At 42.4% G+C, this 21,199-nt stretch overlaps 3 protein-coding genes across 4 annotated transcripts; all 3 read left to right on the top strand.

Moving 5' to 3' along the window:
* Positions 1-2,371: 2,371 nt before the first annotated feature.
* angptl5 (angiopoietin-like 5) lies at positions 2,372-9,086 on the top strand. Its single transcript, XM_079284128.1, has 8 exons — positions 2,372-2,560; positions 3,634-3,805; positions 3,903-4,006; positions 4,097-4,190; positions 4,494-4,597; positions 4,673-4,794; positions 8,359-8,543; positions 8,702-9,086. The coding sequence occupies exons 1-8, from the start codon at positions 2,504-2,506 to the stop codon at positions 9,019-9,021; spliced, it is 1,158 nt and encodes a 385-aa protein (XP_079140254.1). The 5' UTR covers positions 2,372-2,503; the 3' UTR covers positions 9,022-9,086.
* Positions 4,809-8,435, top strand: LOC306788561 (uncharacterized protein). Of its 2 annotated transcripts, XM_079284130.1 has the most exons (4): positions 4,809-5,992; positions 6,215-6,477; positions 6,773-7,698; positions 8,381-8,435. In XM_079284130.1, exons 1-3 carry the CDS (start codon positions 5,908-5,910, stop codon positions 7,220-7,222), a joined length of 798 nt encoding a protein of 265 aa, XP_079140256.1. In that variant the 5' UTR covers positions 4,809-5,907; the 3' UTR covers positions 7,223-7,698; positions 8,381-8,435. The 2 variants fall into 2 exon arrangements, with proteins under 2 accessions (XP_079140256.1, XP_079140255.1); XM_079284129.1 differs by having other exon boundaries at positions 6,235-7,698.
* Positions 9,087-12,615: 3,529 nt separating the features above from the next.
* trpc6a (transient receptor potential cation channel, subfamily C, member 6a) lies at positions 12,616-20,880 on the top strand (the record flags this gene model as incomplete). The annotated part of the gene is made up of 14 exons (XM_079283144.1): positions 12,616-12,731; positions 14,024-14,346; positions 15,176-15,308; positions 15,501-15,801; positions 16,496-16,681; positions 16,982-17,146; positions 17,256-17,499; positions 17,576-17,803; positions 18,374-18,638; positions 19,338-19,533; positions 19,622-19,822; positions 20,046-20,102; positions 20,414-20,489; positions 20,663-20,880. The coding sequence occupies 14 exons, from the start codon at positions 12,616-12,618 to the stop codon at positions 20,800-20,802; spliced, it is 2,631 nt and encodes an 876-aa protein (XP_079139270.1). The 3' UTR covers positions 20,803-20,880.
* Positions 20,881-21,199: the final 319 nt, after the last annotated feature.

The raw sequence follows: 21,199 nt of genomic DNA, 5'->3' as shown, positions 1-21,199 counted from the left end.
ATTCACAAAAATGCAGTGGAGACGGGGCAGATGTTGCGTAACTGTTTCTGATGTAACTGTGTTTTGTTAGTTTTTTCTCTGCAGGATTTATTCTGTTGTTTTTTTCTGTACAAAATCATCGCCACACTGTGTTTTTAATCAGTGCCCGTTCACTGCAAAATCAGACCAGTGACACACAGGTGACCTATCAGGTGCTTATTCTCATTCCCATCGAAACAGTTAGTAAGGACACCTGGTTTAATTTCACAAAGAAATAGTTTCATATTCAAGTATTCATTTAGGAGCTTGGGACTCTGGAATGTGTTGGAGAGAAGAATGTCAAAATGAAAACAAAACACTGAGTGATGAAGCTAATATTATTTAACAAATTCACTTTTGTTCAAATTAAGGACAAACTGAAAAGTGCTTGGAAGAAAAACTATTCACTAATGTTGTATTTAGGCGACTGCTGTTGGTATATTTTTGATTATTAAAGGGTTAATTTGCCATTTTGGGAAGCACACTAATTCGCTTCAATAAAGATTGACAGCCTGTCTGATGCACGCAGCTAAAGCCAGCAGACGATTATCTTAGTTTATCATACTGGAAGACATCCGGGGAAACAGCTAGACTGGCTCTGTCCTCCCCTAAAACTCATCAATTAACATGTTGATCCATGCTGTGACGGTCGCATCCACATCCACACCAGCAGACAAACACTTGGTGACGTAATATCCACTCACTTCCACTTTAATTTGGCCTTTTTTTTAATTAATTTCGTTTTATATTCAGTTACAGGCAACTTTCCCATAATTACACAACTGACAGAGTTAGATTTGGTATCTAGGTTTATTATAATTTTTTGACATGCACAATTTCTAATTGATTTAATTTACTGCTGTTAACACTAGGATTTATAACTTGCACTTATATCATTTTTTTCTGCTTTTGAGTTACTGTGTGGCAGAGTTCAGTTTCGTTGAACTCTTTTAGGGCCTAATTTAGCCACGGTTGCTTTGCTTTTTCTGTATTTTTTGGTAAATAAAACTCCACTGTTTGATATCCAAATGACCAGCGTCTGGTGTCCAACTGCCCGCTTCCTAACACTTACAAAAACCCAAGTTGGGGTTTTTTGGGGGAGTTACATGCTTGAACAAAGCGGATATAATGTGTTGATTAGTGATTTTGGTACTTTCGGACAGAGACGGGCTAGCTCTTTCCCCGTAAACATTTTGGGAAACATAATTATTTGCTTTCATTGTACACTCTCATATATGTTTAATAAATATGAAGCCAGCAGCTGTTTCCCCTGCTTCTAGTCTTTATGCCAAGCTAAGTTAAGATAAGATAATCCTTTATTAGTCCCACAGTGGGTACATTTACAGGATTACAGTAGCAAAGTGGAATGTGCAAACAACAAACATAGCAAAAAACAATGTATCAAAACAAGTGTTATAAATAAGTAATAAACAGTAAGGAATGCTTAATCGTCAACAAGAAAGTAAATTAGTGAATTTCCGAGGATGTCATTTCTTTCAACCATCAAACAGTTTTGTAATGTATCATACCAAGGACAGTAGGCAAGGTATGATAAAGAGACACCACACAGTCCTGTCTGAATGTTCTCATTATCTCGCCTGGAAGATATCATGTTTCATTCATATGCATAGGCCGCTTTACAAGAGCATGTAACATAGGACAGATGTGGGGGCCCCGGGGCTGTGGCACCAGACTTTTCACATTCCTCTCACTGACCATAGCTGTTAACTCACACAGGTTCAGAACAACAGCAAAGCTTTTCATTGGCTCTCACAGCACAGTTTTCCAGGGACGCGACAGGCCGGCCGGCTCCAGCTGGACCCTGACAGGAATGTTCTGTTGCTCTCTTTCTCTTTCTCACTTTCCTCACTGCTTTACTGCCGCAGTGAAGAAATAATTGGGCTGCCCCTCTGGGAGGCTGTTTTCAGATGAGTCAGTGGTCAGGGAGAAAGACAAGAGGGAGGAAACATGAGCACAAGAGGCAGAGACACCCTGCCTTCGCTGCATGCTACCATCAGCTCCCGTAAGACACAGGCAGAGAGAAAGTGTTCCTGCATTAAAACAAGCTGCCCGTTTCCCCACATCTGTTTCTCATGCTGGTGGCAGGATATATAACCTGTAAAAATAAAAAGGCTTGGAAATAGACATCCTGAGGGGGAAGGCAATCACTCCTTATACCACAAGTCCGGAATCAGCATATTCAACTTGCCGACTTGTCAGAAACATATCCAGACTTTTATGATCAGCCCATTTACAGGGGATGTTGTCATGGGAATTAACACGAAAAAGTGGGAGTGTACTGGTGGAGGTGGAGAGAGTGAGGTGGTAAGAGAGGAAGCAGGGAGAAGTTTGACAACTGAGAGGAAGGACGGACAAGACTCGGTAGACGGGTGGACATGTGAGGGAACAGAGCAGACTCTGTGGAAAAATAAAGCATCAATGAAGGAGTGGCTGCTGGTGATATTCAGGAAATAATCACAGTCAGATGATGTGGACGACAACTGTCATTCTGCTGCTTGTGCCTCATCTGCTTTCCTCCACTGTATGTATGATATGCATGTCATAAATGTATTAGGAATTATTGGATTGCTTTTTAAAAGGTATTTCTTTTGAGCTTTATTTCCTGTAATATCTAGTCAGATAGAGACAGGAAAGGGGAAGAGAGGGAGCATGCAGCAAAAGGCCACTTGTCCGATTTGGTCAAATTCAAACCTCTGCCAAGAGTTATTGTTTCACAGCATTTATTTTGCAGATGAGTGTGAATTGCTTCAAGAAATGCTGATGCAGTCAAGGAGATCCAAGTGTTTAGAGTTAGGCATCATGGATGAATCGTGAATCTTTTCTTTACTTTGTTTTTAACATTAACATCATCATTAATAGTGTGTGGAAATAAAGATTATTAAGATGTGTTTGTGTTTTACCCGTCTTGTGGGAATTGCACGTTATGTAAATCATTACATTTTAGAGGGAAGACTTAATTTTCGGACATGTTTAGGTTAAGGTCAGAGTAAGATTGGTGGTTCGGCTGGTAGTGGTTACGGTTCTGGTCAGTCTCCAGGAAATGAATGTAAGTCAATGTAATGTGCCCAAAAGTCATGAAAACACTGCTGTGTGTTTGTTTGTGTGTGTGTGTAAATAAAGATTGCAGAGTCAGATAAATACCGCAATGTTAAAATACTCCACTAGAAGTCCTGCATTGCAAATTGTGCTCAAGTAAAAGCAATGAAGTATTATCCGCAAAGAAAAGTAAGATTACTTTTTATGCCAAATAGCCCCTCCCACAGTGTTTACATATGTTACAGGATTATTGTCACTGATGTATTAATGTGTGAGCAGCATGTTTGTTATGTTCTGTGCTTGTTAAAACAAGTTGTTTTGCATTGAAATATATTAGTCTATATTAGGCAGGTATTATTATTTTTACTTTTTACATTAATATGAAACTTTGGTTGATCCCCAGATAAGAGTTAATATTTTCATGTGTCCACTGAGGCAGAGCGGTTAGATACAGAAGCTGGTCAGGACTTTGTGTCCTGCTCTATGAAGTACTGATCCCACTTTAGTTACACGTGACTGTGAATTGAACCCTCACTGTAGTTCTCTCTTGATCGCCAGGACACAGGACACGGCAGTTATTTCAGCCAATCAGAAACAGTCAATGAGGACCCCTCTGACGCTCCGGTCAAAGGCCAGAAACTTCCCGGAGGGGTCAAAGGTCAGGGCACATGCTCCATCCCATGTGACATCACTGTCAAGCTGCTACGAGATGAGAAACATTCAATCTGTGGTAAAAAACAACAACTCTTTCCTGTGTTATTGTTACGTCTTCCATCATCTTCTGTTGTTTAAAACGTGTGTCTGTGTGTGTGTGTTTGTGTGTGTAGGCCAGTTACAGCAGTCTCTGTTATCGTTTGGACGCAGCACCCGGAAGCTGATCAGGGATGTGATGGAGAAGCAGCAGAGAGCCCTGGACATCCTCAGCGGTCAGGTAAAGTGAAGTCTTCTTTTTTTCTCCTCCTAACGGGGTTTGCAAGCCTGCGATTGGCTGGCTGAATAAACACCAGCGTCACATTTCCAGGTGACAGAGCTGATGACCAAAGTGCAGACGCTCAGCTCTGAGGTTCAGAGAAGCAACACTGAGCTGTACTCCGTCAAACCGGTGCAGTCCCACGGTAACTCACACACAAACACTTGTGATGTCACAACATTCATTCATACAAATTTCACACATCAATATTGGTTTGATAGTCATGAGGAGTGACTCTGGAGGAGCTTTCTAAGAAGTAGGAGAACATTCTCAACCTATAATGGAGCATTTAATCTTTCAGTATATCTGAAATTGAATTGCCAACTATATGTTTTTCCCTGTTAAATGTAAAATGTGTTATGAAATACATCTTTCCTTATGTATGCATCCTTTAGTGAACGTTGATTTTCACTCCGATGATAAAAAAGAGTGTGTTTGCTTTGATTAGGACGAGACTGCAGCGACATCAAGGACAATCTTTTGTCAGTCGTCCCCAAGATCCCCAGTGGTATTTACATCATTCACCCGGAGAATACAGACTTTTCTTTTGAGGTAAGTGTACAGCAATACTTCAGTTATTCACAGTCTGTCACTTAATCTGCAGTGAAAACACAACCTGTGCTGCAGGTTTTCTGTGAGATGGACTACATGGGAGGCGGATGGACGGTGATGCAACGGAGGGCTGATGGATTAACTGACTTCAAGCGAGCCTGGGCTGATTATGTCGACGGCTTTGGAAACCTTGCAGGTTGTGTGAAATTACTTTAGACAGTGACAGAAGCCCGTTTTCTGTTATAAGCTTTAAAAACCAACATAAGGAGGACGTTGAGGTGTTAAGAACAACAGTATGCAAGGTGTGTCCGGCTCACTGCTCAAGAACACCAGTTAACATACAGACTGTGAGTTTGTAAAATGAACATTAATACATACATCACCTGAAGTATTACATCCAATTGTGATTGTTGAATAGTGTTCCTCTGAGAAGACTTTCAACAATATTTTTGGCTCTTGTCTATCAGTCACAAAAGCATTAGTGAGGTCTTTGCCTTTGTGCAGGCCATTCGTCCACACCAAACTAAACCATCTTTATGGACCTGGTTGTGTGCACAGGAGCATTGTCATGTTGAAACCAAGACAGAGCCTTCCATAAACTGAGCTGTTATAATAATAACATTTCCACTAGCATGGTGCGATGATGGTTATTTCATTATTGTTATATATTGCGCGTGAACTGTTTTACTTTTCATGAATTTGCAGCATGTTAAGTCCAAAAGTTTTATCATGGCAGTGACGTGTTTCAATTTTTTATATAATGTTAAATGTTAGTTTAGTGCTCCAAAATATGCAACATAACATGGTTTGAAAACCAAACGACGAACGCGCCGGCGCGTTTACTCGGTGTTTCTATTAATATCTCCGCGATAATACAGCATGTATTACATGTATGTACATATATTTTTCTTGTTTATTGTAAATTTGTGTTTGTACATTGTGTTTGTACATTGAGAGCGGAGTGGAAACCGGAGACTAATTCCATGTATGCGTAAGCACACATGGCCAATAAAGCTGATTCTGATTCTGATGTCAGATGTTGTCGGAATCTAGTGTAGACTCTCCACTTCCGTGTCCGTATTCTCGCGAGATTGTACGTGACTCACACAGCGAGCTCGGATAGGACCAATACAGAGGCAGGTCGCGACCGTCGAGCTCCGCCCCTCACCGTACTTTGTGGATTCGTGTGTCCGTCTACATTTTGTGTGAAACACGCTTCATTCAGTCGACGGAGAGGTCAGAGAGAAGAGAGAAAATGGCGATGAGAAAGTTTACAGTTGGCGAAGTACTTTGGGAAAGCAGCAGTGAGGATGGCGGAGGATCTTCAGAGCCTGAGGGATTCGATTCCTACGATGAAGAGGAATACCAAAATAACAGGGATCCATTTGAAGATGGGTAAGTGTATTTACAAAAACTTTGTTTTGTAATATCACAGAAATAGTGCACTTTGTGCGTAACGTTAGCTAAATGTGACCGTCAGTCATTTTTACTTTTACTCTGTTACTTCGTTTGCTGAAGTATATCTTTGCTGCTGTAACATGCACATGTCCCCCTGGGGATGAATAAGCTGATTCACAGCTGCCAGGGTCCAGTGAACAACATGCAGCATCTCTGCAGCCTTCTCTGCCTGCCACCAGGTCACCACAGCCATCACCACCAGCCCCTCCACCACAGCCATCACCACCAGCCCCTCCACCACAGCCATCAGCACCAGCCCCTCCACCACAGCCATCACCACCAGCCCGGCCAGCAAAGAGGTACCGTGCCCGCCGAGCACAGGTACCTCCCCCGCAGCCACCGGCACCCCATGCACCGGCGCCCCCACCCCCGCTGTCTTGGAAGACGGACAAAGACCCGGACACTGCTCCCCCTGTCTCCAGGTTTCAACCTGCTCGGACACCAGGGCCACAGCTCAGCTCCACCTCCACATATACACCCCTCGACCTCTTCACACTTTTCTTCCCTGTACAAACAGTACAAACACGGTGTCAAAACACAAACAACCAGGCTGCTAAACAAATATCACAGGGAAAGAAGTACAAATGGACAGACTTGGACGTAGGGTATTTTTACAAGTACATTGGGTTGCTTCTGTACATGGCCCTGGTAAAACTAGACAGCATTGTGGATTACTGGAGGCAGAATCACTTTTTTTCCTTGCCTCTTCCATCACAGATCATGCCACGGGAGAGATACAGAACAATATCTTGGAACCTTCATCTTAGCGACCCTGACGAGGATGTCCATAATGACAGGAAAAAGGGCACAGCCGACCACGACAAACACTTCCGACTGCAACCCCTGATGGACACCATCAAGAATGCCTGCAAGGCATTTTATCATCCCCACATACACCTGGCTCGGCACAGGCTACCACGTTTATACGGACAATTTTTATTCGAGCCCCAAGCTCTTCAGGGCTCTCCATGCGTGCAGATTTGCTGCCTGTGGGACTTACAGGGAGTACTGCAAGGAGTGCCCTCGGACAGATGTGAACGCCCTCACAAAGAGGTCAGAGAGAGGCTCCATGAGATGGATCCGGGATGGCCCCATCGTCTACGTGAAATGGATGGACACGAGGGAAGTATCGGTCTGCTCCACAATTCACACGGCACACTCCGGTAAAACTGTGCCGAGGAGGGTGAAACAACAAGATGGCTCCTGGACACGGGCACCACACCAGTTGCAGAGTACAATCGACACATGGGTGGAGTTGATCGATCAGACCAGCTCATTCAATATTACTCCGCACAACACAAAACCATGCGCTGGTACAGAACCCTTTTTTATCATTTTCTGGACGTCGCCACCACCAACCGCTACATTATTCACAAGGAACTGTGTGGCCCGGCAAACAAAACCCATGACGCACAGAGCTTTCATGGAGGAGCTGACTGCTGCGCTCTGTGGCAAGCCTCTCCGCACAGCTCCTGCCCGGGCACCTGCGGGTCATATTCCTGTGCCTATCGCCGGTGTCCAATGTGCAGCGGGCCCCAGAATGAAATCCACCACGGGCCGCAGGAGGTGTGAACATTGCCAAAGCCAAGGCCAGCGAAAGGACACACCGTGGAAATGCAAGGAGTGTTTCCCTCTGCGTGCAGGTGGGCAGAAACTGCTTTGCAGCATGGCATGAGAGTTGGAAAAACTGAAACAATATTGTCAATAGTCTGTTTTGTTTTTATACCTATAAATATTTGGTTTCAAAACAAAAACTGTTGTAATGTTCATTTTTCATTTGCACACATCCAAGCTTGATCTGTAGTATGACGTCATCACTCAGTCCCTCGAACATGTGGTGAAAGTAGAGTGACAGACAACACTTCTACTCAAAAAACGATATTACACAATTTGGTTTTAGACATTTATTATACACTTATCTGCTATTTTATTCATATATTCCACTACTTGTGTGAACCTAATACTTTGGTAAACCAATTTCAAGCACCAAAACAATTTATCCACATGATGGTATGTTTTCACAAGAGATTTGAAGAATTTCAAAAATGCCTCATTATGCAGAGAGCTGAGATTGTTCTGCACATTTTGATATACAACACATGGGTATGTATCATATATGCAAATGCCTTTTAAAAGGTGAATTTAAGAAAATATGTAAAAATCGAGAAAATGCCCCGAGACCCCAAAGATGCATTTTATGCTGTCTCACTTGCAAATGTTGACGATTAATTTTGCACTTGCCAATGATATTAGTAATGATACAATCTCGTGTGTGTGTGTGTGTGTGTGTGTGTGTGGGTGGGAGAACACTGGTTGGGTCTGAAGAAGGCATTTCATATCGTAAACCAGAAAGATACTCGGTTCCAACTTCACATCGCTCTCGTGTCCCACGATGACGTCATCTCTTACGCAGCATATGATGATTTCGACCTGGACAATGAAACCGAGTTCTTCAGTATTCACCTGGGCAGATATGCAGGCAGCGCAGGTAAAATGATTCAAGACTTCCAAAAAGTAATTTGACAAATGTTGTGCTTTATCCCCGCACCATGCAAACTCAAAAATAATGATAAATGCACTTATATATATGTTCACAATCAACAAGTGCACGTCTGCATACCTGTGTGCATGTCTGCGTGTGTTCAGGTGATGCATTTCGCGGCTACGACCAGGATCAGAACCAGGACACGGCTCCATTCAGCGCCTCAGACGTGGACAATGACGGCTGTAATCCTTCCTGCTCCATCGACAACCGTACAGTGGAGAGCTGCAGCAGCCGGCACAACCAGACAGGATGGTGGTTCAACCGGTGCGGCCTGGCAAACCTCAACGGCTCCCCCGAAGACGCAGAGCGAAACCAGGGGCAGAGGACGCACATGCTGTGGGACACCTGGAGACAGAACGGAGTCCTTCACACCATCAAATCGGTCACGATGAAGATTCGGAGGATTGCGACCAATAATTGACAGAAAGGAGAAGCAGAGGGCGAGAGGAAGAAAACACATATCGCAGACATTGCACAGCATCGTTGTAGAACCTGAAGTTCTAATAAAACAGGATGAAAGGATATCTCGTTTTTCTTATTGGTTCCCCTCATTGCAACAAATTACCTGCTCTGAAATTATTCCTTTGAGGTGATTTTGCTTTGATTCTTGAGGGCAAATATGCCCGATATTATAATGCAATCTACAACAACAACAAACACCAAAATAATAAGAAAAGTAGCACAAACGTCTCCGTCATCTTCTGAGAGGAAAACAAGTAAAACAAAAAAATAGGTACGATTTTTTTTAAGGCACCCTTTTAAACATGTTTGTAACTTACTTATAACTAATGGCTTGATTGAAGGTTGATGGATATTTTACTAATGCTTTATTGATCAGGTTTTAATAAAAGCAACTTTTGGGTTGCCAAGTTGTTTTATGAGTCGTATAAAACATTAGTTAAAGCTAAAAAGACCTTTCTCATCTGATCCAAAGTTCTCATAGACGGCCAACGATTTTATCAAAGCAGGAGAAACCCCAGAGGAAGTTTTTTAGGAGCAGCTGGTAAATATACGCAGCTTATATTCCGAGAAACAATTACACTAAATATGCTCTGGCAATATATTGTGTTACTGTCAGAAAGATCACGACAGGTGGTCAAGCCTGTGCCGACTTCTGCCTGTAGGCACACCCTATATTCTTGTTTTATAAAATATAGAGGGAAGCATGAAAAGAAGCAACAGTGAATGCATCTCAAGCTGAGTGAATCTGTGCCGTGAAGTTCAAATGTGACTGGCAGCAGCAGGTGAACGTGACGCTCCTGAACTACCGACCCACTCCAGTGGGGGGTGCTGTGAATCTCTCTCAAACATGGTGTGTTCTTTGAGACTTGCAGCAACTCTATGCAATTTAATACAGGCAGTTGTGCTGTTGCAATTTCACAATATAAACTATGGACACATCTTATATAATAATCAGTCATTTAACCTTTGAGACAAATTCAACCAGTTCAGACAAAGTCATTTGAAAGTGAACTAATTGGAACTGATGCATGTCTTATGTTTTTACAAAGTGTAATCTTCCACTTCATCTCAACATCAGCACACAACAGAAATTGAAGCTCTGTGATTGGACGTTTCTTACGGAAATGCACCTCGAGGGTCATAACTGACCACTCAGTTGTTTTGTTCATTGATTGAATTCAACAGACTTGGAGATTTTAATTTCTTATCACCAAAGAACCAGATATTTTCGAACACAGTTGTTCATCTTTTGTACTGGTGATTCAACCAGGAGAGGTTCATGTCCATCCAGCCGTCACAAACCTTATTCATCACGCATTACCTCTTCTCTCGGTGAACATTGAACATAATGCGGCTGTAATGAACGCTGAAGGTCTTCAGACTGGTAGTCTGGTTTCTCAGAAACAGAGAAAGTCATGTTCCAACATCTTCGCTTTCTCCAACATCTTCTGCCTCTTTCTCCAAGATCTTTGTTTCTAGAGGACTTTTTTGTGGTCTGTCCACCAGCTTCAGTCTTGTCATATTCCTCCTTTTTACCTCCTCCTGGAAATCTGCAAATGACTTTCCAACTGCTTTCTCAGCTTTGCTGGCAGTATCAGTGGTACGCACCGTCCTCACTGCCTCAGTGGACTGCAGTGTCCCGACACCTTCGTCAATCACCTGGAAGACGAGCATGTCGGCTGCCTTGAATCTTTTCATTGATATCCCGTGTATGAGGTGCAATAATCTCAGAGATGTCCGAGTCTGGGATGGACCTCCGTGAAGAGGAGTATGCCATTATGCTTTACTCAGACATGGTTGGAGAGGTGCTGGGGCAGTGACCTCTTCGTCTTCTAGAATGTCCCCATGATGCTCAGAAAACACTTGCCGCATCGTGAAAAACCTTTTCAGGTGTTGCCGCATCTTCTTTTGGGAGAGAAAACCAGTTGAGGATTCGTCTGTCTTCGGTGGTACATTCTCAGCAACAGATTGATATCATCAGCTCACAGAGATTCGCAGCAGCTTGTTCAATGACTTCTGAGATGAGGATGTTGGCAATCTCTTCCACTTGAAGTTGTATTATAATGTAGAAACACAAACATATTAGCAGTGCCAAAAGAAAAATTCAGATCCTTTTGATGTGATACTGTCATAACCGTTTTTATCATCACAACGCTCAGCGATGTTGGTTATCCTGCAAATTCTGCAGAGTTGCAAACATTAGGAAAATGTGCCTAAAACAGTATGTTGTAGAGTTTCCTATTACCGCCACAGTTGTTTCCACAGTCCAGGATGCTCGTTTGTAGCACCAACATTTTCCTATAATCCCCCATCTCCTTATTCCTGCACAGGAGCACACACATATATTAGTGTGTGTGTGTGTGTGTGTGTGTGTGTGTATGGGTTCATTAACCCCAGCAATATACACATACCAGACCACACAAAAAGCCAGAGCTCCTAAAATGTTATCAACAGAATCAGTGGTACCAAAACACATACGTAAAAAATGACTATCCAGGTGCTCACTCATTCCCCCGAAATAAGAGTGTGTATGTTTGAGTTGACAGTGTTTACATTAAGGGTCTGTCCTGAGGAAGACGTCTTAACAAGAACTCGCGCTGGTGACATTTGCCATCGTTTCCCCCTTCTCACCCTGCCATCCTCCCCGTGAAATGTGACGCTGCTACGTCATGAAACGTCCAAAGCGACGAATCTTCAGCAATCAGGGCCTTAAAAGGCAATTTTCACTGCTACACTCGAACATCAGAGACTTTGCTTTATCAGATGTTTGCATGTCGACATGTTGCTGTGATGTAATGGGGTGTTTTATGCGAAATTCAGCTTGAAAACAGACGGACAACGAAGAAGAACATATTGTACCATCAGAAATAATGAAGTGTGTGTGTGTGTGTGTGTGTAATGGAAACACTGGGTGCTGTCACTCATCTTTGACCTGCTGGTGACAAAATACTTGTACGCATGCTTCAATCACAGACATTAACACACATGTGTGTCCGTGTAGGATGGGAAGTCGTTTTCTCACACAGAGATCACGGGAGAGTGGGAGCACACAGGAAGCATAGTCTGCTGGGAATTTAAACCCTGAGGAATCTCATCTGCTGTTCATCAGCAATCAGTTACTCCTGCACACACACAGACTCAACATGTTCTCTAAACACTGCGGTTTAAAATAGCATTTTACAGCACAAGCATTAAAACTGTTGGCAAAGCACAGTACTGTGAGAATATTCTGTCCTTATCGACATCATCTTTGCAGATTAGCCTGTATTCTCAAAACTAACGCAAGGAGTCCTGTGAGAGAAAATCAGGAAGAAGATTCAGCTGAAACAGTTAAGACAAATATAGCCATATGTCATCATAACACTGAGCTGCCCTCCACATCTGTATCGTTCAACAAGTATATAAAAGTATAGTGGGACCCAGAAGGATACATTCTTTCTCAAGGACACAGAGACAGAGGGGGGAGGGCGACAGAGAGAGGGAGTCATGCCACAGACACTTGACTACTCCTTCGCATGAACCAGGACCCTCTCTACTGTTGACCACCTCCGGGATGAGCCACAGACCGCCAGCGCTTCATCACGACAGCCCCAGGGCTCGCAGCCACGACAACCTGCTGATGTACGATGACTTCGGAGAAGAAAACTGTTGCTCTGGACGATGCCTCGGGTGAGTCTTTCATTTACATACCCTACTCAGCCAGATATGTGTGTTTCTGTATTCACCTTCATCTGCAGGTTTTGTTGCAATAACAGGAGAATTATGGATCGCATTTTCTATTTTACAGCATTTATTTTAATCCAGCATGTTTGATTATCACGTAAATTACAGGCATGTCTATGTATCACTGAAATTCACATTGATAACATGTAGGCCCTGTTGTATAATCAGAAGTGTTGTTGCACATCATAAATGGATGGCAGCGAAAATGACTACTGATGAAGAAGCATAACATAAGGTAGATAAAATCTTCAATTAATCCAGTTAAAGCTACAATGACCTCAATATGTCTGTAGCTACTTATTTCGACAATAAAAGTGTTCAGTCATTTTTAAATCTTTAAAAACAACGACTAAAACAAGTTGTTGGAGGTTAAAATGATTTTTTAAATGTTTGTGATGTCAGAGTATCCTTTAATAGCCCCTCAAATGTTTAAGGATTATCTGATTTACTGCGTAATTCACTGTGAGACAGCAGCTTTCTCAGGTTTATCTCTGAAAACCCATGGACAATAAAATGTCAGATAATTAATATGAAAAACACGCCATGTTAATTTAAGTGGGGTTATTCTCTACATTACTGTAGTTTACTTTCCAACGCTGCAGTTACCTTGAAAAAGATGAACTCTCTGTCAATCAACAAATGGTCCATGAGGAAGTGATTCGGTCAACAAAGTGAAACCAGGGTTGAAAGCATAACATTTCCATTTCAACTTTGGTCTGTATACTCTCACTATTGGTATTATTTTTTACATTTTATCCAACCATTATAGAAAAGTTAAGATTGTAGTTTCTAGAGAGCAATGTTTAAAACTGGTAAACTAGAATATAATAGGATAAATATAAAAATACATTTATGTTTCATATTCATTGTAGTCAAATACTCTGTCAGAATTTAGAGTATTCAACATTTCACCTCTAAGTTCGCAGGTTTTTTTTGTCAGACATTAAATACACCAAATAAAAGCTTGCAGCAGATCAACTTGGGATGCTTTAAACTAAAGAAAAGGCAAATTCTGTATTTGTTCTGGTATTACCAACACATAAGTAGAATTCATGATTAAATCCTATTATCCACATCTTAAGCCACTAAACATTTTAGCTGCAGAATGTGAAATTGAGATGAAACTGGGAACAAGTAACTAATGTTTTCTTTCCAAAAGGTTTCATGTGTGTGTATATAAGTTACCATGTGGACAATATAGACTGTGTTTATGTCCCCCGACTGTCTGGCATCCACAGCAGCTCTGAGAGACAGCACATGGCTCCTATCGGTGCTGTTAAACGACGCCAGGCTCTTCGTGGTCCAGCCTACATGTTCTCTGCTCCCTCAATCAGCCCGTCAGAGGTTGAGCAGCGTTTCCTGGAAGCAGCTGAATACGGCAACATACCAGAAGTGCGGCGCATGCTTCTCCAAGTGCCCAACTTGAACGTCAACGCTGTGGACTACATGGGCCAGAATGCATTGCAGCGGGCTGTTGCCAACGAACATCTGGAGGTGACGGAGCTGCTGCTGGGGAGGACGGATTTGGCCAGAGTGGGTGACGCACTCCTGCTAGCCATCAGTAAGATGCATTTGTGTAAAAATGCCAAAAATATATTTACGGTTTTCATCACACGTGGCAGGAAGCTTTTAAAGATGTCATAGCAGGTGAAACCTACTGTGACATTGTCCATCATGCTTTACAATTTAAATCTAATTCATGATTTAATGGGGTCCTCCAACAAATCTCATAACGTCTACAAATAACAAATCAATAGATACTGGCCCAATGAAAGTGAATAGCCTCATAATGGGAGCTTTACATCTAATTTAGGGTACTGTGACACAGTACACTGTTATTTTAATAGAGCCAGTCTATGTAACCTGAATAAAATCATGGACTTTGTTCGCTAATTAAATACCCGAGATGACAATTAAGCAAAACTACTAAATACTAGACCTACAACCATGCTCCCCTTTCTTTCTCAAAAGAAAGTCTTTGGTTGTATTTTGTTTACAATAAAATATAAATAATAATTTACTTGTAACGATGTACAAAAAGACAAGGCTGACCAGATAGCATACAGGTTAGCTGTACAACACGTGCACAACATCTACTGATAACATTGGTCAGATTTGCCGCTAGTTGGAAAAATACAAAAGTTGAAAAAGCACAGAAATGAACATGATATCAGGATCAACTGGAAACATAAACCTCCATTTATTTAACTGTAAATTGATGGTGAGCAACATGAGTTTGTTGTTGAGGGAGTTTGGATTAAAGCTTTGAGGCTGTTACTTTACACCAACCACCAACAGCTTTGCTGTGTGTGTGTGTGTGTGTGTGTGTGTGTGTGTGTGTGTGTGTGTGTGTGTGTGTGTGTGTGTGTGTGTGTGTGTGTGTGGTGTAGGTAAAGGCTATGTTCGTATCACAGAGGCTGTGCTGTGTCACCCGGCGTTTAGAGATGCCCATCGTCTGACCGGGAGCCCTGCTCAAGCAGACATGTTGGATGACTTCTACGCTTACGATGAGGACGGGACGAGGTAAGTTAGAAGGCAGAGGCATCACTAAAAATGTTGCAGTGCAGCAGTGTAACTGGTAAAATAAATATCTAAATGCCCTGACATCTGGGCATGATGGTGAAGCATGAAAACACCCGGTTATGATTATCTGATGCCACATGATCTATGTAAATGTATTGGTCTTTATGTATTTGTGTGTGTGCATCCCCACAGGTTCTCTCATGACGTTACTCCAGTGATCCTTGCAGCGCACTGCCAAGAGTACGAGATCGTTCACACCCTGCTGAGTAAAGGGGCTCGCATCGACCATCCTCATGATTACTTCTGCGACTGCGACTCCTGTAACTACCAGCAGCAGTTTGATTCCTTCAGCCACTCGCGATCCAGGATCAATGCCTACAGGGGACTCGCCAGTCCTGCTTACCTATCCCTGTCCAATGAGGACCCAGTATTGGCAGCCCTGGAGCTCAGCAACGAACTGGCCATGCTGGCGGATATTGAGAAAGAATTTAAGGTACAAATGTTATGAAATATCCTACAGAAAGAACCACCACCAGACTCTGTAATCACTGCGTAATCACTGTGCACGTACTGTACACGTGGCCTGACAACCAGCTCATCGTCAAGTTCACAAAACATATTTCGTCAATTTGCCATGTTGCTGCCAACCAGCTGCCAGTAAAAGCTGCCAGTAAACACAAGAACACTTTATGAGTCTTAAAAGAGGAAGCAGAAACAGACGGGGGTCTAGATCTTGTCGTCACTGTCGATATTGTTGGTCTGACACACATACAGGATAACAACTATAATTATTACTGGCCTACAGTAAGATCGTATACTACTCGTACGATGCAATAAATAAATGTCCCAATCCAAATGCACATGAATGAATTATAAAGCCCACTTTTCTTGGTATAGGCAATTGTATGACTCACTATAATAACTAATACGTTTTGAGGTCTGCAAACTTTAAAAAAAAACTGTTGTCAGTGATATATCACTGCCAATTTAATTGTAAACACTGTGTATAGTTATCTTTAACAGCCTACCTCTATCTTAAAATGATGACCATATTTCCTTTAAAGTTTAGAAGTGGCATATATTACAGATAGGATGCTGTCAGATGGGTTGGACTATAGTAACCTCAGCATCAGACCATATCTCCTGCAATCCGTTTCACTGATGCACACTTTTCCTCGTGTTCGTAGAACGACTACTGCTGCCTGTCGAGCCAGTGTAAGGACTATGTGGTGGGCCTTCTGGATCTGTGTCGCAGCACGGAGGAGGTGGAGGCCATACTGAGCGGAGAAACGGACTCTGAAGACTGCTATGATCTACCCGGTCGCCCCTCCCTCACACGGCTCAAATTAGCCATCAAATACGAACTCAAAAAGGTTAGTGTGCCCACAAACAGGCAATGATACAGAGGCAAGAACAAGTCACTGTTTTTGGTAATTTGAAGAAAAAAAAAAAAGATAAAAAATAATCAGCAGATTAATCGACAATGACAATAATTGTTGCATCGCTGTTTGCATTATGATGCACGGTGCTGCTTTGTGCTATTCCTCTTACGATAAAAGGATCAAATTAGAGTTCAGGCAGCAGACTATTTACTGTACGTTCACACTTTGAAGCAATACACATTTTGGTTTGAACCCCTTTATATCCTGCTCTCTAATGTCTTTGCCCTTCAGTTTGTGGCACATCCTAACTGCCAGCAGCAGCTGCTGAGTATCTGGTATGAGAATATGCCTGGCCTGAGACAGCAAACCACTGCCATCAAACTGCTGGTGGTGCTGGCGGTGGCTATCGGACTGCCTGTACTGGCTGTGGCTTACTTGATCGCTCCGTGCAGCAGAGTAAGCAACATTCCTCCTGAAGAATGACGCTCACATAACTTCCTAAATACTGATTCCTTGCAGAAGGTTTTCTCTCATCCTCCTGGCGTTTCATGTCTCTCTCGCTCAGATGGGGAAAGTGATGCGAAGCCCCTTCATGAAGTTTGTGGCCCATGCGTCGTCCTTCACAATTTTTCTGGGTCTTCTGATCCTGAATGCCGCTGACCGTTTCGCAGGCACCACCCTGCTGCCAAACATGACCCACCATGATCTCCCAGGAGGACTCAAACAGAGCTCTGACCCGCTGCTGCTCTACCGCATGACCACGACACCCTGCACGTGGATGGAGGTTCTCATCATTTCATGGGTCATGGGTGAGCATGAGACAATCATGATGGAGGAAAGTCGTGTCCTCCTGTACAGCCCGTCATGTGACTTGTGTCGCTGCAGGTATGATCTGGACTGAGGTGAAGGAGATCTGGAGTCAAGGGCCGGGGGAGTACCTGGTCGAACCGTGGAACTTCCTGGACTTTGGGATGCTGGCGATCTTCCTCGCGTCCTTCAGTTGTCGCTTCTCCACCCTGAGACACGCTGACTTAGCCCAGACCTATGTATACACACACTACACGACACTGATCAATGTCACACTGCCCCCTGAGATACACTACTTTACACTGGGTGAGCCTGCTCTCACACATGCACACACTGACAGACTCTTTAAACACCATCATTTACTTTTTGTACAAACAGTTGCAGTGAGTTAGTATGAGGCGGTGCAGGAGCATACATTCCACTGTAGCAGAGATAACCGTCTGTTGGCTTCGGACTTTGAACACAGTTAATTTCCCTGTTTGTATTGGGAACAGGATACATCAGGCCAACTTTAGAGTAACAAATTTACAAAGAAAAGGTAGTTTTTTTTCATGCAAATCTGAGTAACAGTTGCTTAGTTCAGTTGTTCCCAGCATTTTTGTTTTGTGACCCATAAAAATACAAAAAGCAGTCAACTTGTAGCCCCTCAGTCACAGAGTACACATGTGTATTTGATAATCGTTGGATGACAGAAGTGGGAAAACTATTCAATGTGTCTCAAGAAAAGCAAAGATTACAGAAAAGTCCTCCCAAAATATGTTTCTATTCATAATCATGAGATAGTGGCTCTCTCTATGAAATGGCTAATAGTGTCCTAATTAATAAACTTGTACAAAAGTCAGTCTACTGACTGATTCACACCTTATTTTTCTGCAGCACGGATCTACTGGTTGCCTTCAGATCCCCAGCTGGTATCGGAGGGCCTGTACGCGGTGGCAGTGGTGCTGAGCTTCTCTCGGATCGCTTACATCCTTCCCGCCAACGAGAGCTTCGGTCCACTGCAGATCTCTCTTGGGAGGACTGTCAAGGACATCTTCAAATTCATGGTCATCTTCATCTTGGTCTTTCTGGCATTCATGATCGGCATGTTCAACCTGTACTCCTATTACCTGGGGGCGAAGCAGAACGATGCCTTCACAACGTGAGATACCTGCATTTGTTCCATACGTGCTTTTAGAGAACATTTTTTGGTATTGATCAAAGTTGGATTTATGGAAACATGGATGAATTAAAAGTATAATTCACATTCACATCACTTACATGAAAAAAAGTTGCTATTCAGTATTCAAATCATCGTGGAAAATAGAGCGTCTTCATTAAATCACTGAAAATAGGGATTTCCGACATTTTCTGCACCCTTTAAAATGTCTTCGTGGGACTCCTGATCGTAGGTTACGGCCTCAGTGTGAACACAAGCTGTCAGCAACAAAAATGTGTTTTTCCCTCTCAGATTATTTTATTTAAAGGATTTCTAGAGGCTGGAAGAGGTGGAAATATATCCTGCATTTCAAAATACAAGCAAAATTACAGGAAAAACAGAAATAATTAAAAGAAATAGAGATCTGTTTTATCTTTCTTATCCCTTTAATCCCCTCAGATTTATCTTGGGACCCATTGTGGGGGACCCGAGCCCCTGGTTGGGAACCACATCCTTCCATGAATATATTATGACAGATTAATTCTTGTACATGCAGAAGAAAAATGACCTAAAACCTCGACTCCTTCCGTTTTCTCACAGAGCATCTTTAACATCGCCGTCCTGATGATTAATGGTTTGTTTGAATTCAGAAATAACTTTTCTGTGATCTCCCTCCGTTTCCTTCTCTGTGCGTGCATCCAGCCTGGAGGAGAGCTTCAAGACCTTGTTCTGGGCTATATTTGGACTGTCTGAGGTCAAGTCTGTCGTGATCAATAATGGGCACAAGTTCATTGAGAACATCGGTTACGTGCTGTACGGGGTTTACAACGTCACCATGGTGATAGTGCTGCTCAACATGCTCATTGCCATGATTAACAGCTCCTTCCAGGAGATTGAGGTTCGTCATCAAAGTACTAATCATGTGCTTCAGATACAATTTGATATACTTTGTTTTTTTGTCAGGACTAACGGATGGATTTCTTTAGGACGACGCTGATGTGGAGTGGAAGTTTGCGCGGGCCAAACTCTGGTTCTCCTACTTTGAGGAGGGGAGGACGCTCCCAGTGCCCTTTAACCTGGTCCCCAGTCCCAAATCTATGCTGGGAATAGCAAAGGCCATCAAGACCCTGCTCCTACAGTATGTGGCAGGACACAGTGAGGAGAAAACTGAGACACAGCTCAACCAGGTACCACACAATACGGACATGTACATTATATATATATATACAAAATACAGCATTTATCCTTTCTCAGCCTGTATGGTAGTCATCATAAAACCGTGATGCTTATTGGAGCTTTACAGGCAGAGCCTGAGCACCTCCCAGTGGTTTTACTGCTGCACCACAGAGTTTAACATGAGAAGTGTCACAATTTTGTTCAGTGAAGTTCATTTCAGCTTAATTTTTTCAGCTCGGAGTAGGCAAAAATTCAGATTTTGGTGCTTCTACCAGCTCATCCCGTTATCAGGTATGTAGCTCTTGTGTATTTTACAAAATTTCAGACAAAAAAACATGTATGTGAGTAGCTTCTACTGCAGAATTAGATTTTACAACAAAATGAATGAAAAGCTTATAAAATATGATGCTATATACCCAGCAGTAAACTACACTGTTACATTTACAAAGCGTGATTATTTTTCACGTTAATACAGCAATAAATCATGATTTTCTGCAAGAATTAATTGAAAATTTAAATCTGGGACTTTTATACATCTAATCCAATATATCTAACATTGTAAATTCTACATGTTCTTTTGAAATCTCCATCTCTGGTTGCAGAAGATCATGAAGCGTCTGATAAAGCGTTACATCATCAAATCTCAAGCGGACAAAGAGAGTGACGAGATCACCGAAGGTAAAAATCAACGCAATGATGCTGAAACTGAACTTGTTTCACTTGTTGTATCCATTTTAAATATAAAGCTGTTCTTGTCACATTTATAGTATTTTTTTCTTCTCAGAACTTTTGATTTTCCATTTTGAAATGAAACCTTTTCCTTTACACCTTTTGTGTGTGTTGTTCTTCAGGTGAACTGAAAGAGATCAAGCAGGACATCTCCAGTCTGCGATACGAGCTGCTGGAGGAGAAATCCCAGAACATGGAGACGCTGGACGGACTGCTGAAGAGGCTGGCAGAGATCAGTACCCCGTCAGCAGCGCTGCCATGAAGCGGCGCAGCTCAGAGAGTTTTAAGTGCCTGCTCTCCAACACTGACTGTCGATACAGAGCGGTGGTGACAAAACATTGACAACATAAAATAAGAATGTACAGAATATGACATAAGATTAAAATGTATTTTCTGAATTGTATAATGATGTGTTTATATGTTTATAATGCACACAAAGTACAGAAAAGATGATGGGACCTCCCTCACCAACCAAATACACTCCATCATTTAACATTCACACACATGGATCCACATGTTACAATATTAAGTGATATGAATACATATCATTTGCAGAAAAAGGCATGCACCTTGGCAGAACTAACGTACAGACGTTTCCCTGATATTTGGAATATAAAGAATAATTTGTTTTGCACAGCAGCATATAGTACAACTAGATA

This window comes from Melanostigma gelatinosum, assembly GCF_949748355.1.
Source record: "Melanostigma gelatinosum genome assembly, chromosome: 14".
NCBI lineage: Eukaryota > Metazoa > Chordata > Actinopteri > Perciformes > Zoarcidae > Melanostigma > Melanostigma gelatinosum.
Note: the sequence above shows the minus strand (reverse complement) of the source record. Positions and strands in the feature narration are given on the sequence as shown.

Coding starts and splice junctions, on each gene's coding strand:
- angptl5 (XM_079284128.1), top strand. CDS start 2,504: ATGATGTGGACGACAACTGTCATTCTGCTGCTTGTGCCTCATCTGCTT. Junction 4,007..4,096: donor TGGACATCCTCAGCGGTCAG/GTAAAGTGAAGT, acceptor TCACATTTCCAG/GTGACAGAGCTGATGACCAA. Junction 4,191..4,493: donor CAAACCGGTGCAGTCCCACG/GTAACTCACACA, acceptor TGCTTTGATTAG/GACGAGACTGCAGCGACATC.
- LOC306788561 (XM_079284129.1), top strand. CDS start 5,853: ATGGCGATGAGAAAGTTTACAGTTGGCGAAGTACTTTGGGAAAGCAGC. Junction 5,993..6,234: donor AGGGATCCATTTGAAGATGG/GTAAGTGTATTT, acceptor GCCTGCCACCAG/GTCACCACAGCCATCACCAC.